General features: G+C 30.8%; 1 protein-coding gene across 1 annotated transcript; it reads right to left on the reverse strand.

Moving 5' to 3' along the window:
* Nucleotides 1–7,254: 7,254 nt before the first annotated feature.
* LOC111625828 (nucleolar protein 12-like) lies at nt 7,255–8,103 on the reverse strand. The gene has a single exon (XM_023369065.1). The coding sequence runs from the start codon at nt 8,094–8,096 to the stop codon at nt 7,545–7,547; it is 552 nt and encodes a 183-aa protein (XP_023224833.1). The 5' UTR covers nt 8,097–8,103; the 3' UTR covers nt 7,255–7,544.
* Between the last annotated feature and the right edge of the window lie 6,057 nt (nt 8,104–14,160).

The following is a 14,160-nucleotide window of genomic DNA, read 5'->3' on the forward strand; positions in this document are numbered from 1 at the left end:
TTGTGACGTCATTTCGCTACACTCTCGCTGCATAAAAAAACGCGGGGCAACCATATGGTCTCAATGTAGAGTTAGATCAAGCCAACAATACAAGTGTACATTTTCTAGATCTAACGATAAACATCGAAAATAACCGTGTACACACCAATGTTTATTACAAACCAATATACATACCATTATTTATACCAGCAAACTCCAATGAACCATAGATATATAAAATAGTGGCATTCAGAGCCCTCACTAAAAGGGCCTTTATACATTGTACGGACTACACAGATACAATCAAACAACTCAAACACCTGGAGCAGGTAGCTATTACTCACGGATATCAAAAGAACCTGATTTGGAATATAACCTAGGCCCTTTCTAACTACATACACCCCATGAATGCTAATAATACGTAATACCCGTAAGTACACATATCACATGAACACACGCCATATCATTCTAGATTACCATCACCATATATAAAGAAATAGCAAAACATGGGAATATACAATTAACATTCAGATGCAACTGTATCTTTAACATCCTTAAAAACGGGAAGGATAGTAACTTGCTCAGAATTCCAGGGGTTTACAAGATCGCCTTGAGAGACGGTAGATTTTGCAATGTGGAATATATAGGCTCAACTTTATGCTCACTCAAAGTTAGAATTGCAGAGCACAAATATCATCTTACAAATGTATGTTAATTAAAAAAATATAACTTTATAAATAAATATTAAAAACACTATAAATTGAAATTCATTTTCAACATCTCTTACCATTATTTGGTATTATAAATAATCGTGGTTTATAATTTAAGTTATAATAATACTGAGTTATTTGTCTTAAATGTTTCATAATTTATATCAAGCATGCCTTTCACGCATTCCTTAGTGCTTTATAACTAGCCGCTAGAGGCGCCCAAGGTAACTTTTGCAAGGATTTTGTTATAGAAATACAAAAATAAAATAAATAACAATAATAATTGTTTCTAAATTTTCTGTTATTTTTTAGAAATAAAAACTATTTTTTAATAATATTTATTTCAAACTTTTGTATCATTTGATATTTTTTTAAAATTCTTTCTGTCCTGTGGACACTAAGAGGGCCTCTTTTTAGCAAGCCCATTATGGATTCGGCCAGGCCCACAATGGGGCAGCCGGGTAGTGAGGGACGGGGCCCGACATATCCGATCGGACCATCCCCGAAAAATTCCTGGGATTATTTGACCCGTCCGGATTCGATCCTGGGTCCCCCAGAGCAGTAGGCTGCCACTTTGACCGCTCGGCCTAAGGCTACGGTTACTGTGGATGCGAATTCTGAAGAGTTCTGAAGAGTTCGTGAGAACAAACAAATACCTGTTTTCCAATGAGTGTGTTTACTTCGGCAGCGAAGGGCATGTCAGAACACGCACGATGTAGTCAGAACCATTCGAGCGTTCAAACGAGTTTGATTTTTTCGTGCGTTCTGACATTGAATTTCGAGTGTTTTGGTTTTTTCAACNATTGAAAATAATTTGTGAGAGTTTGAAAATGGCACACATTGTGTCATAGGTTTTGTGAGTTGTGCTTTGTGTCACTTCTGGTGCAGCGAGACAATGATTCAGCAACACTATAGTGTGAACTAGAGTAGTGTTGTTGCTTTTCAGTGTATTCAGTTGTCTCTGTTCCATTGTAACACAAGAGTGAACTGTGGTAGTACACCATTAATGTTTTTGCAAATTTGTATATATCTTTATTTTATATTTTTTGGGTCACGAAAAAAATCACAATCATAAATGGGGTTGTGAATAAAAAAAGTTTAAGAAGCCCTGGCTTAGATGATATTAATTTCTTTGCTACCCACAAAAATGTACACTGTTCACCCTGCTTCAAAGAATGAACTGTGATGATGTCGTGAATTCATCATTGATAAAATGTTTATCAGATATTAAATGTAAAGCACATGAAACAGTTACAGATATAGAAACAAATTAAGATTCACTGACTGATGCAGTAGAAATAATATATACTGATGTTTCAGAATGTTACAAAATGAATGAATTAATTTGTAATCATGTTGGAATTCTGGAATTGTATTTAAATCAATTTTACAAACTGATTAAGATGGTCTAAAAAAGCACAACACTTGACACTTGTGTAAGCTTGTGTATATCATTTGGCAATTACACTGTAAAACTGAGAAACATCTTTGATGATTTAGAAATAAAAGCAAAAGATAGGCTGATAGATGTTTACAAATGTGCAAAAGAGGTAAGTGAAGGCCTAAGAACATTAATGGTGGAATTACAACAGAAGCTAATAATTTGCTATTGCCAAGAGAAAAATTTTGTACAGAAAGTTTTCTTCCAATCTTGGACTTTTTAGAGGTTTTATAAGTCAAAGAGGATAGATTTACAAAGGCATCATAAAACTATTATTCTTGTTAGATTTACAGGTCAGAAAGATCAAAGTATGCTGATGCTAACTTATCCTGAAGATGTTAGCATTAATTTAATTGAAGAACTAATGCATATTTATGCATATGTAAGAAAAATTATTCTCACACAAACACATTTGACCTTGAAGAGCTGTATCAAATAATCCTGAAAGATACTATGAAATTCCTTTGCATTCCACAATGCAACAAGAACTTTCAGATTATGCCATTCTATGCATTGAAAAAGAAAATGTCAATTATTATTAATGATTTTGCATATTAAAAATCAAAAATAAAATTTAAAAATTAGTAATAGCTGATAAAACTTGCTTAGTATAAAATTAAAATAATCTTTTCAATTTCAAGTTAAATTTTATTTCTAAAAATCTAACTTGGCAGAGTGTGGGACTTCAACCACTATAAATCAAACCATATAAAAAGTTACATTTTTGCTTTTGTGACATAAATCAAAAATATAATGTGAATTTGATATATTTCATATTATATTTTTAGAGGGAAAAAACATTGTTTTATATAATAAAAAGGTATATAATGGACCATAATAGCTTCTATATGAATTAGGTATACTTCAGAAATATCTGAAAAAATATTCTTTAAATTATATTTTATTTAAAATTAATAAAATTTAAAAACTATTCAATGGGGCAAAAAATTCCAATTTAAAAAATTAATTAAAAAAATACCAAGAAATCCTCAGCCTGTTCTGACAGTAGAGATTATTCACACCTCTAATGTCAGAACAAGCTGAGGAGTTTTCCTCATATTTTTTAAATAATTTTTATAATCTAATATCCTTAATGTTTATGGTTATTTTTTTTTTTGCCCAAGTAATGCCGGGCTCTTCTGCTAGTTTATTTATAAAAATAAATATTTAACTATATTCAAATAAGAAATATTAAGATAATTTTTGATGACTTAGAATTATTTAATGTAAATTTATAACTATCAATGTTAACCTTTCAGCAGTAGGTGCTATCCTACTGCTGAAAGGTTAACATTGATGGAGAATAAATATCAATGGAGAATAAATGTGGGAAATTTTTTAAGTTTTTCCATATGTTTTTTTCTCATTACTGTTTCGGAAAAAGATTTTGTAAATAGTTACGACTAGTAAAGAAAGGTCTTTTTTTATTTTTACATAATTCCTTTTTTATGTGAATTTTTTTTTTGCAGTAGTTTTTGGATAGTTTTTGGCAATATCCACAAAAGAATTTTGCAGATATATCCATCCCTCACCACTGTCACACAATCGCCATTGACAGATACATCCATTGGTCACTGCTGAGTGGTTAATCTTTAAAAAAGAAGTCTGTTTTCATAATTTTGTCCATTTATCATATTAATTATTACCTTTATCAAATGAGCAAATATCTTAAATTATGAAAAATATTACTGTTAGTACTTCTAATATTGTTGTCACATCTCATTGTCTTGGTGACTAAATAAAATTGAATGATTATTCTGCTAACCAAATCCACACCCAACACAAAGAATTACTAAAATCATCACTGAACACCTTTGGTTGCTGGGACATTTATTTAATTATACACTAATATTTTCAGCCTAATCTTCAGATGACTGATTTTGGTATATCAGTTACAAACTGCTCAAAATAAAATACAATAAATATAGAATATTCAAACGTAAATTTTTTACATATTTGAATATAAATATGTAAAAAATAATTCCAATAATTCCAACATAAAGAAAATTAAAATTAACATGAAAATTTAAAATTCTAACAGAAAAATAAAGTAAAATAAAATAAATATAAAATTAGGATTATGTGGATAAGGAATGCTGAAATTCTTTTTCTTTTCTCTGTAAGCCTTACACATATATCTAAGAATTTCAATATGGCACTTCTAATATCCACAGGTTTCTAATGATGACAATCATGATGATAATAGATTAAACGAATAAAGTCATTGTCATTGGAAACCTTCAGATGTTAAAGTGCTGAAACTGAAAATTGCAAAGATGTTAAAGTACTGAAATTATAGGACTTACATCTAAGGCTACAGAGAAAAGGAAGATAGATAAACAATACACAAAAATATATCTTAGTAAATATGGTAACTAGGAGTTTCTATAAAAAAGCTTCTTTTTTACAATGAACTTCCATGCTGATGGTAAACTGTCCACATATCTTGCATTAATACATTATAAGTAAATAAATGTCTCAGCAGCCAAAGACATTTAGTAATGATTTATTCTGCTTTTAATATAACTGAAAAACTTCAAAAATATTTACAGTGTTCTGTTATTACAAAGTATATTCTGTCTGTAAAAGTTAGTTTTAGGTAATTTGTTTAGGGCAGGGATCTCAAACTTAAAGAATCAGTCAAATAGATATATATTAGATGCAAGCCATTATTATTTGGGAAACCAAACCATACTGTAATTAAAAAAAGGCTATAACAAAGGCTCTTTTGTTGCCAGGCCTATATGACTTATGTAAACAGTTATATGTTTGAACGTTTTTGTTTTAATCCCCGCAAGATGCTAGAAACATTGATTTTTAGAAATCAAGGCTGCATGCTGGATATGAAGCTTTAACGAACAGACAGTTTGCAAACCCTGGATTACGAGTAATGTGCATATATACAAATTACCTGAAAGTCACTTCTACACATCGTGTTCACACAAATCTATATCAAAAGAAAAATGATTAATTTCGTTAAATATATAATAGTTTCCCAATTAAAAGAAAAGACTAAGAACAAAATTAATAATGAAAAAATTACGTTTTAGCATTAAAACTAACGTGACAAATCATGTTATAATCATTGAATTAATTTCTGCACACTGACAGTGTTTTTACAGAAATAAAATATATCATGTGCATATTTTTTGCAAGATTATCTATTTTTCTAATATATAATTTTAGATTTATTAAATTGATTATATAAAAGGAACTAAATTTCCTAATAATATACACAAATATACACACCACGTGGTAGAAACGAAACGATAGAAACGCCCTCTACAAATAATGCAATATGAAATATTAAAATATTTTCATCTTTAAAATCAACAATGTCAAGCTTAAAATTAATAATTTAGTATAATATTGGCACAGTTAATCTATTCTTAATTTTTATTTCTCTGAACTGAATATATAAGCACTGATTGTAATTTCCATATTAGAGAAGAAAAAGAAAGAAAGAAAGACAGTGAGAAAATGACGTTTCTAAATGGACCGTTGAGTTGTCCATTGAAACCCGTGATGTCAGCGTTGGTTCACCGTTGAGCTCAAGGGTCTCAACGACCTGTTGAATATTCAACAAACTAACTTGGCACTTCCGTAAAAAAAGTAAATTTCGCTTATAGAAACTATCTATTCACTCTTGCTGTAGACGCTGTAATAGCGGACAGATTAATGAACGATCTGTAAATGATAAAACATATGATTGAACGATTATGTTGAATAATTTGGCCAATATTAAAATATTAAGCTTTTTTCAGAAACAAATTACTTCCATGAATTCGTCCAAATTTCATTACGAACAATATTTGGCCCTCTTTGCATCTTCCTAATGATATAAATATTCAAGAAATTCAGATCATTGAAAAAACACCAAGTATAGAAAAAATTATATGGATAAGAGTTCTTTATTTTAACTCTTCTCGCCCTTTGGATACTAAGAGGGCCTCTTTCAGCAAGAGCATTATGGGTTCGGCCAGGCCCACAATTGGGCAGCTGGGTGGTGAGGGGCGAGACCCGACATATCCGAATGGACCATTCCCGAAAAATTCCTGGAGATTTTTCGACCCGTTCAGATTCGAACCCAAGTCCCCCAGAGCGGTAGACTGCCACCTTGACCGCGCGGCTATCCGGCCAGTTCTGGGCTGTTAGACGCCTGCATGCTAGATATTTGGCCCCCAGGAGTTTAAAAAATTCCAATAAAATATTTGATATATTTATTCTGCTCTCCCATCTTATATTACTTACGGATTTCAATGTCAAACCAGTGATATTAAGATTTCGTACGTCCCATCTATAAGGGGATGTACGAAATCGTTCTTGTCCAATGTTAAAAAATTAACTGTTACTTTGGTAACATCATTTACAATTGAATTTAATGAATGAGAGAGATGCGCGAGGTACAGAAAAAGCTCTAGAATTTATTTTCCTTAAATTTACGATTTATGTATCCGTTGTCGTAAAAATTTGTCTTTCCACTTTTTTCCCAAGACTACAAATATTCGAGTACAAAGTAACCGGTTTCGATTTATTTCTACTTAAGAAATAGTTAAATAATTAACCGATTAGGGAATTGGGGACATAAATAAAACCCTGACGAAAGAGCCGAAATTTTACTTAATCTAACAATAGTAAGTTCTAAGTAATTCAGTCTATTATCTACTTCTTTTTCACATTGGAATTGAACATTTTTATTTATTAAATTAATTTCACAAACAAAAGAGTCAATATCTAGTATGCTTTTATCGTAGACGATGAAACAGTCATCTACATATCTTTCATAACTTATTATGCCTCGGGTTTTGTTGATTTCTTTATCAATTGGCAGAGTTGTGATCATACACAACTCTGCCAATCTAGGACCTATGCAGGATCCCATTGGAATACCCCTTCCGATTGGCGGTAATATTTACCTTGAAATTCAAAAAAATTATTATTTAACACTAATTTAACTAATTGGTTAACCCAATCTGGGCTCTTCAAATAGGATAGTGAATTTAAAATTAAAAAAAAAAAAAAGTTGAAATAAAGTGATATATTTTTTGGAGAGGGAAATGGATCGATTTTACAATTTNTAAAGTCATAATATTGTTATAGTTATTTTTATTTGTGGAAGATTGCTGCTATTGTATAAATTTAAAATTATCTAATACAGTATGAATAACTTCACTGTTTACTTTACAACAATTAAATCTTTCCCAAAAATCAAAATATTTTCTGGCATTTAATCATTTCAATAATCAACATTTGCATAAATCACCAACTCCAACATTTCAATGTCCATAAACATTAATTAATAAACTTTTTTTTATTTGAAATATGCACTTTATTACAATAAATGTCTCTTTATAATACTCGTACTTATTTAACAAAATTTAATATAAAATCTCTTGTTTCAATTTATAAAACTATTATAAATTTTTTGTTTTTTGAAGTTTACTTGATTTCACTTTTCCTTTCTTTTTGAAATTATGTTTTCTTTGAGGTTTCTTAAAATGCTTCTTTGATTTCTGCTTTTGCTGTTCCTTCTTTTTTAACTTTTTTGTCAAATCTTTTATATTTTTTATTTTCTTTACTTTATCTTCTTCACATGATTCCATATCACTGTTATGAGTAAAAGTATTCTGACCTAATCTTGTGCCATCTTGACCAACAAAATCAATTTCTTCAATAGAGGTAACGGTAACTGTATGATCATTTAATTCGTATGTAACTGGTTCAACTAAATGTTCTACTTCTGGAACAGTTCTCTGAGACAAATAAATTTCCTTTAGTAGATTTTTTCTTTCTTCTTTTAACTTTTTTTTTTCTTCCTTTTGTCTTTCCTCAAGTTCTTTTTTTGCTTTTCTCCTCCTTTCTTCTTTTCTTCTATGAAATCCTGTTAAATAATCCCGTCTTTCTTCTTCATTGAAAACAAGAACAACTTTCTTCTTTTGTTTATTCATTTTCTGTTTATGATCCATTATATATCTGAAAAAATTTTAATTCTTAATACATAAACTAATTAAACTGAAAATTATTTTCAAAATGTTTTTTCAAATAAAACATGACAAATGTAATGTCTCTTGTAATCTCAATTCCATCAGTTACATACTTCAAAGGATCTCTATATGGCTCGAGAAGCCGAATGTATTTATTTTTTACTACATGTTTCAAGATGTTTGTTAACATATCAGATTGAATGTATTAAAAATGTTTTAATTAATTAATTTAAGTATAAAAGCAATACATGTGGAATGCTTTAAAGTCGCTCACCCTTTTGTCTTCGAGTAAATTTCCACTGTCCGACTCGTCGTCTTCTGTTTTTAACCTATCGAAATCGATCTTCAGCCACACCGGTTTCTTCTTTTCGGCAATCAGTCTGGGCCACCACTCTTCTTCCTTTTTCACTATGCTGAAATCTACTTCGCGATCCGTAATTCTATATTGGCTATCCTTGGTAAATAATAATAAAATTTATATAAATGAATTCCCAATAAAAATTAACTTTTGACATAATACTTCACTTAATCTCTGTCAGAACCATTAAATATATGTTATTTCCTTAAAGATAAAATTAAGTAAAGGTAATACAGGAAAACATCAAGGGATGTAATTTACTATATTTCTTGTTAATCTTCCTTGATATCTATCTTAGAATCCAACAGGAAAGTATAATAAATCTGTTTAGTATCACGTAACTCTATTTCTAGGAATATAATTTCAATGTACAGTATTATAGCAAACCTATGGAAGATAGTTTGGCTCAATGACAACTCGTTATAATTTTCTGGGAACTAATTACATCACAAAAATAAGGATCATCTACAGAACGACAGAAAACGAGACATGTTACAAAAGAAAGGAACAGATTCAAAATTAAAATTTTGATGTTAAATTTTAAACCACTCCTTAAATTTTTGGACTGAACTGAAAGACAGCATTTTTATGAGAAAGACATTTAGACAGATCTATATACAATCTGGATCTAAAGATTCAAAATACTAATGAATAAAACTTTAGCCCTCTGCTCAGATTGGAAAAAAAAAATCTTAAATATTCAGTTCATCTAATATACAGGGTCTTCAAAATAAATGCTACCATTACCATTAAGTTACTGTAAGCTAAATGTTACATTAACATAATTATTATCCAAGAAATACAAGATGCACGACAATCGACAGAGTGGAGTGCTTATCATACTTTAACGCCGAAATGGCAACGGAGAAGGTGCTCACGTTCTGCAGTTTGCAAATTCAGAATCGCTCATCACCGTGCAACACAAGTAATCTGTAGGAGCCATTGAATTGTGGCTGCCTTGGGAAGAGTGACAACGGATCTGCCACGGAGAGCGAAGGAAAAATCTGAGTATATGTCGAACACATGCACACATCGGAAAATCATATCGGCCAAATGTGAAACTCGGACAGTTTTCCTATGTTCTAACAATTACTATCCGAGAATGTTGTAATGTAATATAATTACAATAATTTAAAATGGCAGAATTCTTTTTGGAAGACTGTGTATACACATGCAAGATAAACTACTTTATCTAAAGTTTTGCTTGTATCATTTTTATTCTAATCAAGATTTGCAGAAATCCCTCAAAATAAAATAGAATAACAATTTCTCATTCAGAGACATTACCATTAATTCCTCTTCAGGAAAGTTATAGAAAAAGTAAAAACAGATGCCTAAATTGAAAAGAAATGTAATGCTAATTTCTATTATTATGTAATGAGAAGAACAGAAATGTAATTCTCTTAATATTTCATTTGCAAAATTCCTATTTTCCAAATTTAGAAGATTAGAAATACCAAAATTGATCACAGCAAAAAATTATTAAATTTATAAAATTTAATAGTAAGTTAGTGTAATAAACATTTTTCTAATTTTTGTTTTGTTTTAGGATCCTTTTTTTTATTGATATTTTTTACAACTTTACTGTTAAATTTAATAGTACTGTCGACATAACTTTAAAAGTTATCGATAAATTCATCGCATTAACAAAGATTAAATTTGAAATTGTTACTTACGTTGGGATCGACATTCTGATAAAACTTAATCGTGAAATAGTATTGATTCTGTCCCTTGGCTCCGATCCCATTTGCGCTGAACTCCAATTCGTTGCATGTCAGGCTTACGTTAGGAGCCTAAAATGATTCATTTTACGATTATGTCGATTAAAATTTTGCTTTTAAAATATTTAAAACATAAAAGTATATAATCGTTACAAAAGTATATATAACACACATTAAAATGATTTATATCAAAATACTCAAATTGTAAGAATCAATCAACTAGAAATTATATACAGTATTATAAAAAATATCCTGTAAACTAATTCGGTTTAATTATAGTATAATAATACCCTATAATTTAGGAGTTTTGAAATAAGAAACAACCGTTTTGTCAGATTAAACTAGAACTGTGCTCATTTTTGACGCGAGTAAATTGAGCCAAGCAAGATTTATGCTCATATCTAAATTTTATTTAGTGCATTTCAAAATACAAGCAATGATATCTGATTTTGGGAACTATTCCTTTCAAGCCCGTGTGTACAAGCTTTTGAACTTCATGTTGCCAGGCAATGATATTTACAAATACACAAACTAACAGAGGCGTTAGACTGGAATTTAGATTCAACAAGTCACGTTAAATTGAATGCCGAGCAAAAATCGAGCAAAGTGTATTTGTTTATGCCTTAAACAGAACCAAACTGCCTCGCACGCTTTGTAAGTACCTAAAAGACTGGCTTAACTCTACGGTAGAGTCCTCCCGCAATATTCCTCGACGACACAATACAATTGAGATTTCAAATAGCTTATGACATTTACCAACCGGGACTCGACATCTGTACCAAATTTCAATTGGGCAGTTTTGGAGGAGTTTATTGAAATCCAACAACATTCGAGCATAGAGAAATGAGCTTCACTTGCTCAGCTCAATTATCCAAGTTAGCAGTCATACAAAATTTACAGGACCCAAAATTAACTAATATTTCAAAATTCTTTGCAATACAAAGTATAATAAATAAACATTACAATCTATAATAATATAAATAAAGTAATTCTTTAAAATTCTGCTAAATATTTAACCAGATTCTATTAAGTTGTTAATTTGTGAAGATATTCATGTAAAATAATGAAATCTGATTGATTAATAATTTTTAAGCCGGGGAAAAATATACATTTTATTACGTTATACTGTATTACACCAAAAATTCTTAATTTACAAGTAAACTAAATTTTATTACGTTTATTAAGTGATCAAACACATCACACCTTGTAAAAAAAAATATGTTTTCATTATTATAAGATATTTTTGGTATATAAACAAACATGTCCCCATACCATTGAACTGTAATCTACTATCTCGATTGTAAATTTGTAAAAAACTGGGATCATAAAACTAACCTATTTGAAAATTTTTAGCAGTAGCACCACGAAATTCTGCCACTTAAAGCCGGGCCTTCTACGACCTCGTCTATGTACTTCGCAAATGTAAATATTTTTTTATGGAACTTATGCCTAAATTGGTGATTTGGTTGACGTAATTTAGAATATTTTTAATTTTAAACTTATATAAATAAGGATTACTTGAGAGGGAAAACAAGCAGTTGATACCTTATTGATGTTTTCCAGAGTATTTACTAACATAAGATCATCCTGAAGCTGTTGTGTTTTGCAAGATCCATTCTAGAGTTGTTTTTCTGTGCCATAAGTCTAGGAACCCGCTATGCATCACACTTAGTGTATGTATCGTAGACTGCCAACCCAATATAATGAGAAAAAAATGAAGTCTATCAACACTTTGTGACAGCTTAGAATATAAAGGACTTCATTCTCATTGTCTCAAAGACAATTAGAATGGTATACAATTATTAGTTTTAATCTTATAAAACAGTGTCGATTTACAGAAGCTATTTTTGGAGGATGATTACAATGGACAATTTCTTTCATAACTTATATGTAACGTTTGCTGCTTTGTCTCCATTTATAATCTGCTTCAAAAAGTTAATATTAACCAAAGAAATAAAAGAATATTGCTAGATAATGGTCTAAGAAGTTATATTCTGCATCACTGGCAAACTTGCTTGCATGCCAGTCCATGCAAGTTTTAGCTTCAATATTAAAGTCTTTCCTTAACTGAAATGGTTACATTATAGTTTTTAACAGGAACCTTTTGGTTATGCAGTCAATAAGGTCAGACAGAGATAAGATTAGAAACAAATTTACTGGATGAATTGAATTCTTGCTTTATCTATCATGATAGCTGTAATTATTATTATGTGGATTTACACATTGTTTTCTAGTTACCAAACTAAAAGAACATTTTTGACAAACTTCATATTAAATTCTACAAATTTAAAAGCATTATCACTTTGGGTACAAGATGCACATGCTAACTTAACAATACGATAAAACCTCGTTATTTTGAAACTGGAAGGACCAAATAAACACGCCTTTGAATTATCCAAAATTTTTTTGTAATTCTTCTCAAATAAAATTATGACATTATCTTATATAATTTCACCCATTCGGTTACGAGTTATTACTTACAAGGGGACCTTACGGTCTCGGAAATTCAGTTCGGGATGAGACTTCACAGGTTAGTAGTATATACCTCAAGGGTGTCCACCAAGAAGAATTGTAAAGTGCACTCACTAGCCAGAAGATTCCAAGAAAAAGGGCTCTAAAGTTTTAAGCACAGCTCATATACTGGTCGATTTTACACTATAGTAGCACAGTGAAATGGGTGAGTCTGTAACGAACTCGCTTGCCAAGTGGGCAATCTAGGTTCGTCCTACCTTCGGCTAACTTTTTTCTTTTTTTTTAATTGTTTTAAAAATTATAACAAGTTAGCCAAAGGTAGGACGAACCTAGATTGCCCGCTTGGCAAGCGAGTTCTTTACAGACTCACCCATTTCGCTGTGCTACCATAGTGTAAAATCGACCAGTATATGAGCTGCGCTTAAAACTTTAGAGCCCTTTTTCTCGGAATCTTCTGGCTAGTGCGCTTTACAATTCTTCTAGGAGGACACCCTTGAGGTATATTACTAACCTGCAAAGTCTCACCCCGAACTGAATTTCTGAGACTGTAAGGTCACCTTGTTAGTGATTTCACGCATTGTTATTCAGCAGTTTGCTTCAATCAGTACCTTTATTTTGTTTTCATTGGCTTCAACTGACAATCCAGAACGTGGTGCATCTTCAATATTGAAATTGCCAGAATGAAATCTTGTAAACCAGTTTTGGCACTGTCTTTCTCTCAACACATCATCTCCATACATGTACCACAACTTTTTTCTTGCTTGAACAGCATTTTGATTTTTTGGTAATAAAAAAGCAAAATATGCCTAAAATGATGCTTTCAATTTTCCATATTTGATGGGACACCAAAAGAAAATTGTACAGAATGAAACAAAATTTTTTACAAATACACCTTTAAATGTCAGCTGTCAAAATATGTAATGAAAATGTGGTTTAAAATGAAATTGGCTGGTAAAAATACATCTAATTCCTCTAGTAATAAGAAAATGAAGTTACTTTCTGAACAACCCAATATATCCATTTTTGTGCATTAATTATTTTTTAAATATCATTTATTTATAGAAATCCTATATTATTATAGTACAGTGGTGCCTTGTATAACGTACGCCTCGAATAACGGACGCTGCGAATAACGGGCTTTCTGTTTGACCGTTACGTGACTCGAGCAACGGACTTGCTGCGAACAACGGACTTTCCGTTCAGCAGTTACGTGAGACGAACAATGGACTTTCTTCGAACAAGTGTGAATGATGTTTCCACTCTTTTGCCGTTGCCAATGACAATCTGCTATTTTTAGGATATATTAGTATTATTAGAATGTATTATTAGTATATCTGAAGTAGAAATGTAATGTAATATATGTTGATGATTTAAATAAACATTAAATGTAATGTAATATATGTTGATAATTCAAATAAACGAAATGTAATTGTGTAGATGCCGAGGTGGCGGGACGAAAAGAGGTTGTAAAAAACAAACGGAGCGAGAGTAGCTC

Source organism: Centruroides sculpturatus, unplaced genomic scaffold (assembly GCF_000671375.1).
Source record: "Centruroides sculpturatus isolate CEXI.00-Female unplaced genomic scaffold, Cexi_2.0 scaffold440, whole genome shotgun sequence".
Lineage (NCBI taxonomy): Eukaryota > Metazoa > Arthropoda > Arachnida > Scorpiones > Buthidae > Centruroides > Centruroides sculpturatus.